Source organism: Pelophylax lessonae (genome assembly GCF_965119305.1).
Source record: "Pelophylax lessonae genome assembly, chromosome: 2".
NCBI lineage: Eukaryota > Metazoa > Chordata > Amphibia > Anura > Ranidae > Pelophylax > Pelophylax lessonae.
Genome location: NC_138769.1, coordinates 438,027,804 through 438,048,964, shown reverse-complemented (window position 1 = coordinate 438,048,964; position 21,161 = coordinate 438,027,804). Strand labels below are relative to the sequence as shown.

Genomic DNA, 21,161 nt, shown 5'->3' with positions numbered 1-21,161 from the left:
CACTGTACCCCACAAAGATTGTGTTCACTGCACCCCAAAAAGATTGTGTTCACTGCAGCCCACACACAGCAAAATGGATGTGGATCACTGACACCTGCCTATCTCCTATCCCACACCACACAGCAATATCGATTGTAGTTTGTAGAACACACTTTCCCTAAAAATCAGCAGACTCTATCCCTAACAGGATTTATAAGATCGTAGATCGGGACTGCATCCCACCCCACACAGAAATATCGATTGTAGTTTGTAGAACACACTTTCCCTAAAAATCAGTAGACTCTATCCCTAACAGGATTTATAAGATCGTAGATCGGAAATGAGTGCAGACCCCACCCCACACAGCAATATCGATTGTAGTTTGTAGAACACACTTTCCCTAAAAATCAGCAGACTCTATCCCTAACAGGATTGATAAGATCATAGATCGGGACTGAGTGCAGACCCCACCCCACACAGCAATATCGATTGTAGTTTGTAGAACACACTTTCCCTAAAAATCAGCAGACTCTATCCCTAACAGGATTGATAAGAGATCGTAGATCGGGTGACTGCAAACCCCACCCCACACAGCAATGTCAATTTTAGTTTGTAGAACACACTTTCCCTAAAAATCAGCAGACTCTCTCCCTAAAATGCCTACAACTCGCCCTGCCTAACACACTCCGACCTGTCCCTCAATTCTATCCGGACACAAATGATTTTTTTTTCCTGTCTGTCCCTAATCAGCAGCCAGCACGTTGATGTGTGCTCTCTCCCTGATCTAAGCAGCAGAATGACGCCGTAGCGACGCTGCCTCGGACTTATAAAGACTTGGTCACATGCTTCAGTTGGCCAATCACAGCTACTGATACATTTGTAGGCATGGCTGGGATGGCTTAAGGCACACCAGTTAAACGCTTGTTGATTGGCTGTTGAAAGCCCGCCATGAAAAGCGCGCCAAAGCATGCAAAACCCGGAAATAAAACGACCGAACATGGATTTTTACCCGAATATACAGTAAAGTGTCCGTGTCCGTGTTCGGGTAAAAAAAATCCAATTGTTCGGTACGAACGCGAATAATACAGTCCGTGTTCGCTCAACCCTACCCACAAGCGCTTAATTTATAAAATAAGGTCTGCAGGTATCGACAGCAGGGTTTACTCTTGGATACGGAACTGGCTAAAAGGGCGTGTCCAAAGGGTGGTAATAAACAGCGCATACTCAGACTGGTCTGAGGTGTTAAGCGGGGTCCCCCAAGGCTCAGTCCTGGGACCAACCTTGTTCAATTTATTCATAAACAGCATTGAGGACGGGATCAGTAGTTCGATATCAGTTTTTGCAGATGACACAAAATTGGGCAGGGCAATAACTGCACAGCATGAAGCAGATATCCTACAGAATGGCCTGGACAAAATAACGGAGTGGGCAACGACATGGCAAATGAGATTTAATGTGGAGAAGTATAAGGTTTTACACTTGGGGACTAAAAACATAAAAGCACAATACAGGTTAGGGGGGGAACCCTTGGGGGAATCAAAAATGGAGAAAGATCTGGGAGTCTTGATTGATGATAGATTAGGCAATAGCATGCAATGTCAAGCGGCAGCTGCCAAAGCCAGCAGAATATTAGCATGCATAAAGAAAGGGATGTATTCCAGAGATAAGACTATAATCCTTCCACTTTATAAAACTCTGGTCCGACCACATCTGGAGTATTCTGTCCAGTTCTGGTCACCAGTCCTCAGGAGGGATGTGTTGGAGCTGGAGAGAGTCCAGAGAAGGGCAACTAAACTGATTATGGGATTGGAGGACCTTAATTATGAAGAGCGTCTGCAATCGCTTGATTTATTCTCCCTGGAGAAGAGACGCCTGAGGGGGGACATGATAGCAATTTATAAATATCTCAATGGGGATCTCGGCATAGAAAAACAGCTATTCAGTCGAAGGGATTGCATGAGGACTCGAGGGCATACAATGCGATTAGAGGAGAAGCGTTTTAACCTCAGGCAACGTGGATGGTTCTTTACTGTTAGGGCTACAAGATTGTGGAATTCTCTACCACAAGAGGTGGTTTCTGCGGGAAGTATGGTGGCTTTAAAAAGACGCTTAGACGTACATCTCAAGGATCAGAACATTCAGGGCTATGTGAGATGATTACAGCCACACACACCTACACAGGTTGAACAGGATGGACTATTGTCTTTATTCAACCTCACCTACTATGTAACAGCCCTCTTCCTCTTTCCTGTCTAATAATTAGCCTAGGCTAATGACATCATGCACAGCTCACTCTCACTCTCATGAGAGTTTGAAAGCAAGGGAGGAGGGATGAGTCACAGTAGGGACAAGGAGAGCTGCAGAGCTGGAGGGGGCTGGATGAGGGCCAAGATAACAGGAGACTGCAAAGATCCATGTGTATTCATCCAGAGAGTAGAAATGTGCAGACCAGCAGTGGTGTATGTGTGTGTTTCTCTGTGTCTCTGTAAATCCAGGAAGTGAACAGGCAGCAGCTTCAGCTGCCCACAGTTGAACTGGCTGCAGTCAGACTTAGTGGAGGGAGATTTCTATTATAAAAAAAAAGAAAAAAAAAAATTAAGTTAAAGTTTATAGTATTAATAATCTATCCAATCTTGCCTTCACCAGTGTGGTGTCTGTCAACATAGCCTATAAACATGTCACAAAAACCATCCTGTATGGGCACAGGAAAAAAGAGGCTTTTGTGTTGACAAATAAAGTGGCAGAGGGATACTATTTGTGCAAAGATATTTGCGATGTTGCTTTATTATTCGCAATGGAAACATTTCTTTAATAAATGCAGAAACATCAAAAAAATCCCAGACAGGGAAAATGCCAAAACCACATCAATAAGTGTGACCAAACTCCCATAGAAATTAAAAAAAAGGACTCAATACAACACAAAAAAGACCATCCAGACGCCAGGAATAATGCCACACAGAAGGACTTCCACCAGCAAACACCCCGTGTCTGTATCCTATCAAATTAGTGGTGCATGTGGAATTCCCCTCTGTGGAACCATGGGAGCTCGAGCTAAGAGCAAGTGACTGATCAATATGGGTAAGCACAATATGGGAACCATGAATAATGTCGGGACCCCTCTGGTGACTGTGGGACGCTAATCACTACAGCAAATGCCTTGAATTTCACTGGATGTTCCTGACCATGTGATCGTCCCAATGGTAAGCTTAACTATAGTGTGTCCCCAATAGGAAAGTTCATCCTGATGGATGTATCTTCCGTATCAAAGATGGTGATGTCTTAAAATCTAGAATGTGGCGTATGTGCATCCCACATACATCCCGCACAACCTGGGATTCGAGCATCAAAATTGTGAATGTACACAGGTGTGAGTAATGCCACTAGGCAGTCCTTGTGGAGATGACACCATGAGCATATGCTGACTTCCACAAAGTTGGTGCGATATATAGTGCGGATCGGCAAGTGTGTGGCGCTATATTAACAGGTGCTGAACAGTCTCTGGGAGTGTGATGATACTTTATCCTACTGCATGAAATCAGTCACTCGTTAGGCACCGCTGCAATCCTTGGCCATTGTGCTCTGGGGACATCAGAGCAATCCCAAATGGTATCCTTCTATTCGGCTAACACATGCCTGTGTAACTGTTGAATTCAACCTTTCCAGGGTGCAGGGTACGTATCCCAGCTTAACTGTCCCGATCTGCTTTCACATAGCTTTTCACATAGCCCGCCACCGTCTGGGGATGCCTGAGGTGACATCTCGGCAAAAGCGAGGGAGATTTCTGCAGCATATTTTGCAAGTACAGAATCACAGTATATATAAAATAATGTAAAGTGGTTGGAGGGAAGCTTCAGAACGGCAAAGATGTTTCTATTACAAATTATGTGAGCAGACTGCAGTTCCTCTTTAAACTTAAATTTTCATTTGGGTTTAATTCTACATTAAACACATTAAAGGTAGTTTTATCAACCCTAGAAATTACCATGGACACTTACCCAATTATTAGGGTATGATAATCTCATAAAAATGAGATGGACCATCTGTTCCAATACTGAAATTTACTGCCCATCAAATTGGATGACAGATGCACAGCATAAAGGTGGCCGAAGAAGAGACAAAAGGTCCTGGCTGAAAAAATAAAAAGTGCTATTATTAGTAGCTAAACTTCCTCTATATACCTTTAATGATTTGATAACTATAGGAACCAACCATAGCAGGGATATTTACATGAAGACCATATATATCTTGAACCATTGGAAAGTACTAACACCACTTGCCTCTGTTGGTTAATATAACTAGGGACCAGGAAAAGGGGAGAGTAGGAAGGGTGTGTGCTTCTGATGCTAAGTTTCCCTAAAGGGGGGACTGCCACATGGTGAGGCCACCCACATATTTGCTGTTTCTGCCGCCCCTGCTCCCATTTATTCCACATTAGAGGAATGAAAACAGCGTTCCCAGTCTGCTACTCCTAAGTGGGTTTAGTATCACTGTGTGTAGTAATCTGGTATAATGTATAGTGTGCTGTCCTACTATCCTTTAGCTGACAGCCAGTTAGCTACTGCCTGAAACGACGTAGGTATAGGCGCCTGCAGCTAGGGGCAGAGCGCGCACTGCCGGCAGCGCGCTCCCACCCCTTCTCGGCAGCGGGGAAGCCGATGCATAAGGCCGACGGCTACCCGCGATCACTCCCCACTGTGAGAGAAGGACGATCAGCTGTTGTAAACACAGCTGACCGTTCTTCTCTCTGGAATGATCACAGAGCTCCTGTGATCCTATTATATAGGATCACAGGTCTCTGTGATCATTTCAAAAGCCCAACCCCCATACAGTTAGAAACACATTTAACCACTTGATCACCCACTGTGTTAACCCCTTCCCTGCCAGTGTCATTATTACAGTAACAGTGCATATTTTTAGCACTGATTACTGTAGTAATGTCACTGGTCCCCCCAAAAGTGTCAAAAATGTCAGTTAGGTGTCCGATCTGTCCGCCACAATGGCCCAGTCCCGCTAAAAAGTGCAGATTGCCACCATTACTAATAAAAAAAAAACAATAAAAATTACATAAATTTTTCCCGTAGTTAGTAGACTCGATAACTTTTGCACAAAGCAATCAAAATACACCTTTTTGCGATTTTTTTTACAAAAAATATGTAGCAGAAAACAAATTGGCCTAAAATGTTGAAAAATTTAGATTTAAAAAAAAAAAATTGGGAATGTTATATAGCAGAATGATTGTCGTGATTGTCGCTCTTTTTTTTAGTTTAAAGCGCGACAATATAATGCTGTTGAGCCTTGAATCTACACTCCCAACGAGCCTGTGAATTGGGGAGGGAGGGACCTTAGAAGCTGCAAAGGTGAGCATAAAGAGCCATTTGAAGTAGGTCTAATTCATCCCAAAGGTGTTCTATTGGGTTGAGGTCTGTACACACCAGTTAATATCTTCCACCCCAAACTCACTCATTCATGTCTTTATGGATCTTGCTTTGAGCATTGGTGTGTAGTCATGTTGGAACAGAAAGGGGCCATCCCCAAGCTGTTCCCATAAAGTTGGGAGCAGGAAATTGTCCAAAATATTTATGGTATTAATTGTGGACAACAGGAGCATAAATGTGCTTTATTTGCTGACAATGTCCTTATGTATATCACTATCCCTCAAGTGACTCTACCTATTTTGTTGTCCCTGCTAGGCCATTTTTCACAACTTTCTGGCCTTTCCCTGAATTCTCAAAAAAAAAAAAATGGCGTTTAATGTTTCATTATCCCCTGCCATGGTACACGCCCTTTGGGATACTTACTTTGCCATAGGATCACTAATGTGGCTTTCTAGCTGTCTATACTGTCCTAAACTATGTCCCTCTCTATCACATTCTTTAGCAGTTTGGGACAGAATATGTCACCGCAACTCTTTATCGTTCCCACATACACTGTTAGCTCCCATCTTTTGTAATCCAGAGTTTCCGCCTGGTCTGGTACCAAGCTCATTTCAGTGGCGCCTTAATAAGGGGCTGTTAAGAATTGGCAACTATATTAATGGAGATCAAGTATATTCCTTGCAACACTTCAAGGATACAATGCAAATGCCCTCTAGTGCCAGATCTAAACTCAACTTAATAGTAGGGCCCCTTACTCTTATGAATTTCCCAATATCTTTCCAAATCAGGGGTCTTTTGAGGGGGCATATACAGTATCTCACAAAAGTGAGTACACCCCTCACATTTTTGTAAATATTTTATTATATGATATCTTTTCATGTGACAGCACTGAAGAAGTGACACTTTGCTACAATGTAAAGTAGTGAGGGCACAGCTTGTATAACAGTGTACATTTGCTGTCCTCTCAAAATAACTCAACAAACAGCCATTAATGTCTAAACTGTTGGCAGCATTTGTGAGTACACACCTAAGTGAACATGTCCAAACTGGGCCCAAAGTGTCAATATTTTTTGTGGCCACCATTGTTTTCCAGCACTGCCCTAACCCTCTTGGGCATGGAGTTCACCAGAGCTTCACAGGTTGCCACTGGAGTCCTCCTTCACTTCTCCATGATGACATCACGGAGCTGGTGGATGTTAAAGACCTTACGCTCATCCACCTTCCATTTGAGGATGCCCCACAGATGCTCAATAGGGTTTAGGTTCTGGAGACATGCTGGGTCAGTCCATCGTCTTTTCCCTCAGCTTTGCAAGGCAGTAGTCATCTTGGAGGTGTGTTTGGGGTCGTTATCATGTTAGAATACTGCCCTGCGGCTAGGTCTCTGAAGGGAGGGGATCATGCTATGCTTCAGTATGTCACAGTACATGTTGGCATTCATGGTTCCCTCAATGAACTGTAGCTCCCCAGTGCTGGCAGCACTTATGCAGCCCCATATCATGACACTCCCACCACCATGCTTGACTGTAGGCAAGACACACTTGTCTTTGTACTCCTCACCTTGTTGCCACCACACATGCTTGACACAATCTGAACCAAATAAGTTTATCTTGGTCTCATCAGACCACAGGACATGGTTCCAGTAATCCATGTCCTTAGTCTGATTGTCTTTAGCAAACTGTTTGCGGGCTTTCTTGTGCTCACGTTTAGATGAGACTTCCTTCTGGGACGACAGCCACGCAGACCAATTTGATGCAGTGTGCTACGTATGGTCTGAGCATTGACAGGCTGATCTCCCACCCCTTAAACCTCTGCAGCAATGCTGGCAGCAGTTATACGTCTATTTCCCAAAGACAACCTCTGGATATGACACTGAGCACACGCACTCAACGTCTTTGGTCGACCATGGCGAGGCCTGTTCTGAGTGGAACCTGTCCTGTTAAACCGCTATATGGTCTTGGCCACCGTGCTGCAGCTAATTTTCAAGGTCTTGGCAATCTTCTTATAGCCTAGGCCATCTTTATGTAGAGCAACAATTCTTTTTTTCAGATCCTCAGAGAGTTCTTTGCCATGAGGGGCCATGCTGAACTTTCAGTGACCAGTATGAGACAGTGAGAGCAATGACACCAAATTTAACACACCTGCTCCCCAATCATATCTGAGACCTTGTAACACTAGCAAGTCACATGACACCAGGGAAGGAAAATGGCTAATCAGGCCAAATTTGCACATTTTCACTAAGGGGTGTACTCACTTTTGATGCCAGTGGTTTAGACATTAATGGCTGTGTGTTAAGTTATTTTGAGGGGACAGCAAATTTACACTCACTACTTTACATTGTAGCAAAGTGTAATTTCTTCAGTGTTGTCACATGAAAAGATACACTAAAATATTTACAAAAATGTGAGTGGTGTACTAACTTTTGTGAGATACCGTATCTGCGGTGTATACCTCTCTTACTGAGCCAAACTCAAAACTTACTTATATGAACCAATGGGAAAAGGACCTGAACCTTACATTGGACTTGACCGAGTGGCAGGACATTGCTTATGATTTATCTAAAGTCTCCATCAATATGACTAATTGAACCTAATTATAAAACACTCCTGTTGGTACCTGGTCCTGATCAGGGTAGGCAAAATGCATCCTTCCACATCGTTAAATTGTTTTTGACATTGTGGCCAGTTGGGGATGATGCATCACATTTGCTGGGATTGCCCCTCGTGACTAGGTTCTGGATCAGGATATTTAACCTTATAAATTTGGTCACGAGTGTGAACATTCAAAGATCCCCAGAAGCAGCTCTTTTTCACAAACTGCCTGATGAAGTACCCAGGAAGTCGGCGAATATGATCACTTATATATTGCTGGCAGCAAGGATCACAATTGCTAGGCATTGGAAGCAGTCGGGTATTCCCCTTGATTACGTCAAGAGTAAACTTAATTTGATCATGGTTAATGACAAGCTCACTCATATACTTCATAACAATTCTAAAAAGTTTGATAAAATATGGGATCCATGCAGTGGCGGCCGGTCTATAGGGGGCACAGGGGCGCCGCCCCCCCAATCCCTGTGGCCAAAAAAAAAGGAAAAAAAAAATACAATTTTTAGCCCACTAGGGGCGCCGGACTAACTGGTGGCTATAGGGGGGGTTGGGTTTTGCACCCCATGTGCTTGCAGCAGAGCCGCCGATTGGCGGCCTTCTGGGGGTCATCGGGGCGCAGAGCAATGCGCCCGACACTCCCCACTTTCAGGATGTCCTGGCTGTGATTGGTCCAGTCTCCAGCCTGGGCCAATCATAGTGGACATCCCGGGTGACGTCGCGTAGGGGGTGGTGCGTGCGTTAGACACGCACTGTCCCGCCGTCACCATCCCGCCGTCAGAGAAGAGGCAGCGGGCGGCGCGCATGGAGATAGAAGAGTCCGGTGTCCGGTCGGAGGACACCGGTCCGACCGAGTCACGGCGCCATGAAGGAGGAAGAAGTCGACTCCCGAGCAGCACGGTCGCCAGGGAGTCGGGGACAGTGACGGGCGGCGCGCATGCAGGTCGAGACGAGGACTCGGAGGGAGAAGACATCCGACCGAGTCCTGAGCAGCACGCCAGGCACGGTGATGGCAGTGGCACCAGAGGTAAGCGAAGTCTCAGGGGGGGGGCACGCATTGATGGGGACATGCTGGGCACTGTGCATTGATGGGGGACATGCTGGTCAGGTCACTGTGCATTGAATGGGGACATGCTGGTCAGGTCACTGTGCATTGATGGGGGACATGCTGGTAAGGTCACTGTGCATTGATAGGGGACATGCTGGTCAGGTCACTGTGCATTATATGGGGACATGCTGGTCAGGTCACTGTGCATTGATGTGGGACATGCTGGTTCAGGTCACTGTGCATTGAATTGGGACATGCTGGCCAGGTCACTGTGCATCGATGGGGGACACTGTGCATTGAATGGAGACATGCTGGTCAGGTCACTGTGCATTGATGGGGGACATGCTAGTCAGGTCACTGTGCATTGAATGGGGACATGCTGGTCAGGTCACTGTGCATTGATGGGGGACATGCTGGACACTGTGCATTGATGGGGGACATGCTGGTCACTGTGCATTGATGGGGGACATGCTGGACACTGTGCATTGATGGGGGACATGCTGGTCACTGTGCATTGATGGGGGACATGCTGGACACTGTGCATTGATGGGGGACATGCTGGACACTGTGCATTGAATGGGGACATGCTGGTCACTGTGCATTGATGGGGGACATGCTGGTCACTGTGCATTGAATGGGGACATGCTGGTCACTGTGCATTGATGGGGGACATGCAGGTCACTGTGCATTGATGGGGGACATGCTGGTCACTGTGCATTGAATGGGGACATGCTGGACACTGTGCATTGATGGGGGACATGCTGGTCACTGGGCATTGAATGGGGACATGCTGGTCAATCTTGAACCAACCTAATGATTTTTTGTTAAGTTACACAATTTTTTACAGCGTTTTTTGCCGCAAAGCAATGCCTATTACATTTTTCTGTTTGCGCCCCCCCCAAAAATTTTGAGCACTGGCCGCCGCTGGATCCATGGATTTGTTATATCTCGGATCCCCAATGAGCTACGGGTTGACCCTCTTCTTCTTCTTTTTCTTCTTTATTTCTTTCTCCCCATCCTTTTTTCATCTTTACCCCCTTTCTCTGTTATCTACATCTAATGTACATTTGGTTGTCTTTGGGGCCTTATATAGTTGTGTGCCCAACGATAGTCTCAGGGATTAGTGTCAGGGGTCTCCCCGCTACTCGTTACCCATTATTTTCCCACCCCACCCCCCATACAATGCCCTTGTTCTTGCCCTCCATCATACATAACTGTATCCCTGGTTAACGATAAGAAATGTTTACTCTTGGTCCCATTATTGCTCAGGACTACGTCTTTTTGTTTTATTTCTTGATGATGATGGATAGTACATTTAACCTTTGGATATTAACCTGAGACCATTTTTTGCCTGTTGTATGCTTTTTTTCTTTTGATGTTGGATTTTGGTTATCCTTACTGTTCATATCTTATTTACCTGTGTATTGATATGATGAATGCCTGAGAATTGGCTTTGTTCTAGTGTTATTTCTGATGTTACCAGATCTTTTCAATAAAAAAATATTGAAATATAAATATATGAGTATCTTGATCAGATGGCACATTACCTCCAACTAGATGGTCTATGTTATTTACCTAAATAGTAGTATAGGCAATATAATGTCCTACAATGCTGTGTATGGGGATGCTATCAAATCCCTCTCCCTCTCTAGAATATAACCAGGGCCAGAGTGAACAATACCCAACGAAACACTCTAATTTAAAAACGAATTTTAAATTAGTAAAATGGGTGCAGAGCATTCCACCTAAATATGAACCATGGTAAAAAAAATAATGATATAGCTTACCACAGTGATTGCTCTAACATGGGTCAACTTCCTTCCCTAGTGCACAGGGCACACCAATTATGTTGAATCACCTAATGTAGCTCCCATTAAACACCATGCCTTGAGACCATGCCCATTGGTGCGCCACAATGCCATGCACCCAACATGCACAGGATGTGACATCATCATGTAACTGCAGTGTATGACACAGGGTGTTCGCTATTTCATTTTAACAGCCTGTGTCCACTGCTATCGGAAAACCTGAATAGTGACTGCAGTTGTGTCACAGTACTCAGCAGAAAGATCAGTGTCAAATGTTTAATGACTTTACCACCTCCGCCCGGCGTATATAAATAGGACGGGCGCAAGGTAGCTCTCTTGTTCTGGGGTGATGTGATATGACATCATCCCACTCTCAAAGCGCTCGTGTGCCTGCGGGGCACGCACCGTGGAAATTGGCAGCCCGCTGTGTCCTTGGGACACACCACATTCCTGATTTCGATAAAGAGCCGATAACGAGGCTCTTTACCCATGTGCTCAGCTATGTCCAATCATGGCTGATCACATGTAAACAAGGAAATGTCTGTTATCCACTTTCCTCCCCTCACACTGACAGTGTCTTCGGATAGGAGAGCCGATCAGCTGCATTTCCTCACAGGGGAGACCTGCACAGATAATCAGGGCACAACAGTGTCCAGCAGTGATGCCAGTTAGTGTCCAGCATTGATGCTAATTAGTACCTATCACTGATGCCTGTCAGTGCCCATCAGGGATGCCAGTCAGTGCTTCCTTTCAGTGCCTATCAGTGCCTGCTCATCAGTGCCACCCATCAGTGCCACCAATCAGTGGCCATCAGTGCCACCTATCTGTGCTGCCCATCAGTGCCGCCTATCAGTGCTCATCAGTGCTGCATATCAGTGCCGCATATTAGTGCCCATCAGTGCTGCATATAGGTGCCTTCTCATCAGAGCCACCTCATCAGTGTCCATCATTGCCACCTCATCAGTGCCCATTAGTGCCACCTCATCAGTGCCCATCAGTGCAGTCTATCAGTGCCCATCAATGCAGCCTCATCAGAGCACATAAGTGAAGGAAAAAAATTACTTATTTACAACATTTTCTAACAGAAAATATGAAAACGTTTATTTATTTATTTTTTTAAAATCACCAGTGGTGATTAAATACCACCAAAAGAATTATATAAATTTACTTTGGGTACAGCGTTGCATGACCGCGCAATTGTCATTCAAAGTGCGATAGCGCCGAAGGCTGAAGATTGGCCTGGGCAGGAAAGGTGTGAAAGTGCCCAGTATTGAAGCATATTCTCTGCAAGAGCTGTTGGGTTGTCAAACTTTAAATAGACTGTACAGACTACAAGATGAAGATAGCTAAACAAATTATTTTACTAATGAGCAAAATCTTCTTGGCTTTTCTTGGTGTTTCTGTTCTTATTATGATAAACCTTCCTGTATATACAGAATTGTAAAATGTCATTGTACAATAGATTAGCAATGTGCCTCTTATAGAACTGTGCCCATTTTAAATGAATGCCCCAGCCCTAATTAAAGTATATTAAAGTATATTTTCCTTGCTGGACACACTGAAACAAAAGTTGTTCCTGAAAGTTTTTTTTTTAAATGTTGGCAACTATGCCTGTGCTTGTTATCAACTGATCGTACGTGCAACATTTTTCACAACTAGGCTATTTTTGGTAGCTGATATAGGTCTGAGCGTGTGATATTTTATTTAATGAGCTCTCTGTGAGACCGCACAGTCACAAAAATATAAACAAAAAGAAGGGACAGAGTGCCTTCTCCTTAGGCTCCGTTCACATTTTGACGTCTCAGATCGCGGGCAAAATCGAATCATTGCAAATCGTGGAATGCTCGTGCGATTCCTGTAACTTGCAATGGCACCCCAAATGTGGTGCACTTTTGCCACGATCTGTCGCCCAACGAATTGTGGTAAAATCACGCAAAGAGAATTGCGGGACACCTGTCATCCAAAAGAAGTTCTTGTTCTTTTTTTGGGTGACAAGCGTCCTGTGATTCTGTTCGCACGATTTTACAGCAATTCGTCGGGGGATATTTGCGTCAAAATTGTGCTGTATTTGGGGTGCCATTGCAAGTCACAGGATTTATAAGGTGTCCAGCGATTTGCAATGATTCAGGATCGCAGGCAGAATTGAAAAAACAATAAATAAAATGAATAAATAAAAATAAGCTCATAAAGGATATAACATAGAATCTCTCCACATAGGTCATTCATATAGTGAACCTAGAGTAGAGTTATTCACTTTTAGGTCATTACAAAGGACTGGGGGGCACTCTTTACGCCAGGATGAAAAGTGATTTAACCTCCACATACAGAAAGACTTCTTCACAGTAAGGGTCTTTTCACACCAGTCCGTTCCGTTTTCTGCTCAGTGGGGGATTGATCCGCCGATCCCCGCTGAGCAGGCGGATGACAGCTCCGTCTCCGCTCTTTGTGCGGAGACGGAGGTGTCAGATCCCCGCTGTCCTCTATGGAGAAATCGGATTTGAACGGACCGCCTGTCGTTCTCATCCGATCCGCCAGAAGGATGGAAGATAGGGTTTCAATCCGTCTGGATTTGACGGACAGGGTCGGATCGGATGTCAGCGGACATATCTCCGCTGACATCCGCTGCCCCATAGGGATGCATGGGGCATCCGTTCAGATCCGCCTGAAAAACTGACAGGTGGATCTGAATGGACCGTATGTGTGAAAGGGGTCTAAGCAGTAAAAATTTGGAATATACTCTCTTAAGGACTAGTTCTGGCCAGCTCAGTAGATTGTTTAAAAAACAGCTGGATGCATTTCTAAATGCACGAAACATATCTGCATACTAACATTTATAGGTAACACCGGGGGTAGTTGATCCAGGGAATATTTGATTGCCTCCTGGGGGATCAGGAAGGATTTTTTCCCTTGCTAGAAAAAAAAAATGGACTATAAGGTATTGTGTTTTTTTGTTTTTTTTTTTGCCTTCCTCTGGATTAACTGTGGGTAAAGATTTGTTTTTATGGATGTTTTCTATTTATTTATTTTTTCTATTGGTTGAATTAGATGGACTTGCGTCCCTTTTCAACCTAAATAACTACTTCTTTTATGTAACTATGTAGCTTCAGGGGAAATCCATTCATCTAGCATTAAGCAGGTCTGCACATGTTGCACATGTTATCTGAAAGATAACTCTGCATAGGTAAATGGCTGTTGTTGTTCCATGCAGAATTACCATGGTAGCATAGAAAAAGTTGAGTATATTGATTGTGTGCCGGTTCATTGCTTTCCATTTATTAGCATGCTAGCCAAAACATACATATGTACTGCTAATACAACTTATATAAGCAGACATGGCAGTCAGAAAGAATCAACGCTTTTGTACTATATATGGCTCTTTCATAAAGGTATTATTGGCCTATCTATGAACTTCCCTACTTTATGAGTTTTAATTATTACATAAAAAAGACAAACAAAAGTAATGAGGAAGTGGTGGTAAATATACTTATCTTAGATTACATGGAGGAACTTGAATTTATTGCTCTAAACATACTCTTCTGTGGTAAGTTAGAGAGGGCAGTTTCTGTGTATAACCCTTTTGCTGTCAGAACCATTCTATTTTATCATTTTGTGCAAGCATATAAAAAGGCACATTTTGAAAACGCATTTAAAATCCCAAAAAATGTAATCTTTTCTTAGAGCAGAGACCCTGTAGAATAAGATGGTGGTAGTTGTATTTTGTAAAAAGATATACACTTTATAAACAAAAGTGTTGGAATGCCTGCCTTTAAATGAACATGAACTTTAAAGGCATCCCAGTCTAAGTCCGTAGGGTTCAATATTGAGTTGGCCCACCCTTTGCAGCTATAACAGCTTCAGCTCTTCTGGGAGGGCTGTCCACAAGGTTTAGGAATGTGTCTATGGGAATGTTTGACCATTCTTCCAGAAGCGCATTTGTGATGTCAGGGACTAATATGGATGAGCTGACCTGTCTGTGAAGCCTGGGGGCTTCACTTGCCAGTTTGCCTTAGTAAAGATGCCGACACCTGCACCTGAAGCCGATTAAAAAATTGGCCTGGACAGGTGAGTGCCCTTATGGTTAAAGTCAGCAGCTACAGTAATTGTAGACTTTTTTTTTGGGGGGGGGGGGCTGTATCTCCTCTTTAAGCTGCACGGATGATAATAAACTTGTGCAACTGAGAGATTAAACTACTTGCTGGCAGTCATGTTGTTAGGCTAGAGCTTTGCGGGGGATTTTTTTTTTTGTAGCTCAATCATGCTGCTAAATTTACTAGCAAATAATTGGTAGGACTAACAATTGATCACTAAAAAGGTAGAACACATGGTTTACTATAGAGTAAGATACACATAAATCATGCAATAGAATCTTTTGCACTTGAATGGAGCATTGTGATTGCAGGGACCGATTGAGCAAAATTGATTTCTCACCTCTGGTACAGCCATTATAGACTACAACTAATGAATGATACATCTTTTCTATATCACAGCAGGCATGCAATAAACCTAATATAAACATTTAAAGAGTTATTTTTATTTCATTTACAAACTAAAACTGGTCAATAAAAAAAAAAAAAATGAAAAAAAAAACATCTGATTTAGAATAGACCAGACACGTATATGAAAATGTTCTTTATATATACAGTATGTAACTAGTGATGTTGATGCTTCATAATATGCTTTATAATGCTTATTAAAAACTAAAAATGCAAATATACATTATTTAAGCAATGGACATTCTTTTTCCAAAGCTAAGGTGAGAAAAAATATATATATACAGTATAACTATACAAAAAAAGAAACATATTGAAACTAAAAAGCAAAAATCGTGTCACTTTAATTTTGCATGCTGGATTTAAACAATATAAAATGCATAATTTGTATTGAAAATACGGTTAATCACAATAATCTGTAAAGTGATTTAAGCTTACTTAGCAAAGACCCATTTGCTATTGTTACATGGCTCCAAATGTGCACCAAGATTCCTTTGTAACTTCACATTTGCTTTTAGATTCACACTGCACCATGCATAGGAATATATACATTGCAGTAATGAACATTGCATGGGTTTTGGTATGCATTGATCTGCATTTTTGAAGGATCACCCTTTCAGTGGGCTTAAATGAGATCACATAAGGAAACCGTATGCAGAGTGCAACTTGCAGGAGATTTTCCAAGCAGGCACAATGTAGCATTACTTGCTGGTCCTATAAATTTGTATAAATGCATACATAAAAATCACATGAGAGCATATTTATTAAAAGAGGCAAATATTGGTAAATTTTCATTAATAAATTCTTGAGATATATATAAATATATATATATATATATATATATATATATATATATATATATATATATATATATATATATAATACTGGTGTGTGTATTTCCTGACCATAATATACAAAGTAAATATATACAAATAATGCAATCTCTTTAGATGTTCATTTCATGTCATAAAATACCAATTTTCCTTACCTATATATTATATATGTTTGTAAATTTCTTGTTTTCATGGAAAAATTGTGAGGAGAAATAACCTTTATCTGCAATGACCCTTAGTTAATTTAATGTCATACGTGTTCCACTAAAGACCTGAGTTTCAAAACTTCAAGAGTAGAATTGAGGTTTGGGTTCACCGTTACCATGGGTCTCAAAAAGTTTGCAGATTTAAGGAACAGGACCTTTGCCCCTGGTCAACTGAGTCACAAGAGTCAATAAATGAAGGAATGGATAAACCAAGTCCCCTTATAAAAGGGTGGTAGTAGTAGCTATATTGTCAGTGTTTGTTGCAGCTGTTAGGAAGAGCTGACCATTGTGTAGGGAGATATACTGCTTTTTATTTATTTTATTTTGGCATTGGCTTCCTCATGGAAGTTCCTGACTTCCCATACCTTTTGTTTGACAATAGCTTGCTATCTAGCCATAAAAATGCCCAGAATAGGGAAACAAGATTTGCTACCCATAGATTTCAGGGGGGTTCACCACAAAGTTCACAACTATACCTCTGAGGATGGTTTGTTTCTGAATTAAACACAGGCGGATTCAGTCATTCCTACTCAAGAGTTGCAATACCTAGTGGTAAGTCAAAAATAAAGCTTATCTGCAACGTTTTAAATTATATTTTAAATCCAGTCTGCCTTTCCACTGCTTTGCCTCAATGTTCTTAAAAATGTGGAAATCGAAAACCACATATTTAAGTATTGCATGTAGAACAAAGTATATTGAAAAGCCATGAAAATGTAAAATGATCAAGTGACTGTACCTTTGAACCACTACAATCCTCTACTGATTCTGACATTTCTGGCACTGGGTTTCAGTTTTCACTCTAGTCTATACAAATGATTTAAATAAACATTAGCAGGACTGAGCTCTGGATATGTCCTGTATAATGGCGAGGTCTTCTAAAATGAATGAACCAGAAATTTGCCAAGTGGGTCTTATGATAATAGATGCTTTTTTTTTTTTTCTGCTGATAAATCAAGGCAGAAAAGACATTGGGATTGATTTACTAAAGGCAAATAGTCTGTTTACTTTTCAAGGGAATTTTCCCAGAGGTTAGTGAAAGAACACCCAATCACGTGCAAGAAAAACAAAATGTCATTTTTGATGGATGGAAATCAGCAGAGCTTAACCTTAAGCATTAGGCTCTGGGGAAATTTCCTTTGCAAAGTGAACAGTCTATTTGCCTTTGGTAAATGAAACCAATTCACTCATTTTAATTGCCTCCCCACTCTTATGCAGGAGGAATACAAACTTTTAAAAGAGAGTCAAGGATGAGGAAATAGTATACGCTGTATTATGAAGAAAGTGAAATGTTTGTATTTCAACTGTACAGTTTTTCAGCTGGAGTATACCACAAAGCAAAATTTCATTTAAAATGTCCTCAATACAAATCATGTGTATATCATATGCAAACCGAAGCCTTCCTTATAGCATGCTAAAAAAAAAAAAAAAAAAATATATATATATATATATATATATATATATATATATATATATATATATATATCTACATCTATTTTATACATTCTAAGCCTTACATCTTCAAAAGCTTAGAGCGGAGTTTCTCAACCAAGGTGCCATGGTGTTGGCGGGCCTCTGATGTGAAAGGGGGACTTCTGACATGATGGAGGACCTCTGATGTGATGGAGGAACCTCTGACATGATGGGGGACCTCTGATGTGATGGGGAAACTCCTGATGCAAAGAGGGACTACTGATGTGAAGGAAATGTCATGAAGGTGGTTGTGTGCTTTCCCCCAGGTTTAGGTTTTCCTTTGATAAAATACACTAAAATATTTTACATTTTAAACTGGAGTGCCTTGAGAATTGCATATTTTTAAAGGGTGTCACGGCTGAAAAAAGCTTGAGAAACACTAGCTTAGAGGGTTTTACCTTGATTTGCATGAAATGAAAAGGCATCTGCAAAGCCTGAAAATGCCAGCCTGTAATCTGTAAGAGGACCATAATGTGTGTTACACATCATTTAAATATAATTTTGAACGGCTGCACCCACAAAATGTTTTAATCTTTGCTCCAACACTGTTCCTAGCACAGTTCAGTGCTGGCAAAGATCAATATTGCTCTTAGTATTGCTGGAGACTAGACACCGTGTTCTTAAATGTAAGATCAGTGTGTTCTTCATAGGGAGCCAAAAGTATAACATTTGTTTTCCTTTGACAGATTCATTTTGAAAATGTACATGTGCAAACATATTAAATGAAACTTCGGAACACTTTTTGTTAAGTTTAGAAATTTTCTTTGTTGAAGATGAAGTGTACTCCTCTGGGGTCCACACTGGAGTTTCCAATGCACAGGCCACTGAGGGTTTCGGCAAGACTTTCAGGTCCACACAGAAAGACACCAACTCTGGAGCTTGGGAACAAAGAAAAAAAAATTTTTTATGCAAGGTCGAACAGTTGGTTAGTGACTCTACAGCTACAATTAGACAGTATATGTGGTTGGACAGACAGTTACAACCTGACATCTGAAATAGACAATCATTCTATAAACAAGTTCATTCATTCATTCAGTTGTTCTATAAACATGGATCTCCAATGTGTGCATGTCTATGTCTATGCTGGTGGGAGATCAACCAGACACCTCCAGCACTGAATTCATCTTTAGCAAACAATATCAATGAAAAACTCAAAAAAAAAAAAAAAAAGCTGATTTCCAAGTGTGGACGACCACAGTTTCCTGCGGCTACCCACAAAAATGATTAGATTTGGCGATGAATGTCTTAAAGCATTGCAAAACTCAAAAATAAAAGTTTATTATATCGCAGCTTACCGATAATTAAATGTGGTGGCTGCAATTTGTTTTCTTTTTTTACTTTATTTTTAAATGGTGTTTCAGCCAGTAACACACTTCTTGTCTTAGGGTGACTATACTTTATGAAGGAGTCACCCCAAGGTAGAAGTACTGTCAGTCTGTGGACAGGGTAGTGTTAAAGGCAGTAGTAAATTTATATAGAATTCAGTAATGAAATGAAGCCAAACCCCAGCTAACACTTTATAAACAGTTACAGGAACAGTTTTTTTTTTTTTTTTTTTGGGGATAAGAGTTTTACTTTAACCTCCCTGGCGGTATGATTCTTTCGGATTTTAGGTGCTGAAAGCGGTACCATTATTTTGCATGTAATTCTTAAGAATGAGCAACCCAAACCAACTATTTACATATGATTTTTTTTTTTTACTGTGCGCTCTACTTTATAACATCTCAGGTATGATAAAGTTTGAAACACAAAATCATAAATTATAATATAATAAATAACTATAAATAAGTTAAAGTATGTATGTATGTGTGTATATATATATATATGTATATACATACTGTATATATATTTTATATATATATATATATATATATATATATATATATATATATATATATATATATACATATATATATATATATATATATATATATGTATATATATACACACACACACATATATATATATATATATATATATATATACACACACATACATACATACATACATACACACACACACACACACACACACACACACACATATATATATATATATATATATATATATATATATATATATATATATATATATATATATATATATATATATATAAAGTACAGTAAAACTGCAGGAAAGGGCACTGGGGGCCAAACTAATGTGAATTTTTTTTTATTTTGCATTGTATCAGTGTGTTTGGTGTGTTTTACTATTTGAATTTGCCGCCGGTTCCACCCCCCTGCGAGCGTCACATCGCAGGAGATGGAAGCCGGGGCACAGAGCATCGGGAGGAAGATCCACCGCCGCACACCGCCGGGATACATCGCTGGATCCCGGGGACAAGGTGAGTACCCTCTTTTACAGGATCCAGAGATCTTCCTAGCGGTACCCCGAGTGTGGCTCGGGGGTTACCGCTTTTGGCACGGAAATTTAACCCTGAGTCACACTCGTGAATACCGCCAGGAAGGTTAATAAATAAAAGCTGACAATTGTAAGTACCCCTGTCATTGTTAACCCTACAAACCTATGTGCTTTTTTGTGAGTTTTCCGTTTTTCAGAAACGCACTACAGTCTATTTAACATGGTTTCCTATTGTACTTGTTCACATCTATGCATTTTTCACCTGGTGCGTTTTTGGAAGGGTTGGGGACCTTTTGTTTAGCAGCCCATAGCTTTTTGCGTGTAATTGACTTCAATAGAGTCGCACCAGAAATCCAAGTGTTGCGTTTTTAATGCATTTTTAATGCACCTTGCATTTTGCATTTTGTTTTATTTCTCCTTTAAAAACCCTGTAAATAGCTGGTTGCTAAGAAGCCTGCTGCCACATCCTTAACATCCGATTAGTTATCAGCTGTCAGAAAGAAAAAAGAAAATGCCAGCTGAAAAAAATAAACTGTGTGGGGTCCCCCCAAATGTATACTATTTAGGAAAGGGGTACCATGTACCCCATGTGAATGAGTATTGGGTACATTGTACCCCTACCAATTCACAAAAAAAAAAGCAGACGGTTTCCATTTTAGACAAGTCCTTTATTAAAAATGAAGAATGTCCCCAGTCGTAGGTCCAACGTCAATCACTATGTCTTTTTTCTCCTCTTCCTCCGCCGGTATCTCCTTCCTCCGCCACCACTGTCGCTGAACCGCTGACAATAAAAGAACGCTCCTCCTCTAAAGCTGGTTCCCGCCTTTCTGTCATCTATGGTGTCTGACTGTTCTTATGTAGCTATGTGACATCATGGACCCAGACATAATGGGTACGAAACGTCACAAGGGGGCGAGGTCTCCGGGTGACGTCACCACATGGTCATGTCCCATAGCTATATAAGAACTGTCAGACACCAAAGCTATTTTCA

At 41.4% G+C, this 21,161-nt stretch overlaps 1 protein-coding gene across 1 annotated transcript in view; it reads right to left on the bottom strand.

The window, feature by feature from the left end:
- Positions 1 to 18,450: 18,450 nt before the first annotated feature.
- Positions 18,451 to 21,161, bottom strand: part of CYBB (cytochrome b-245 beta chain) — a 46,251-nt gene continuing 43,540 nt past the window's right edge. Inside the window, exon 14 of the mRNA XM_082246515.1 lies at positions 18,451 to 18,687. Within this exon, the coding sequence (XP_082102641.1) occupies positions 18,561 to 18,687 (127 nt within the window). The 3' untranslated portion in view covers positions 18,451 to 18,560. The remainder of the gene's footprint in view (positions 18,688 to 21,161) is intronic.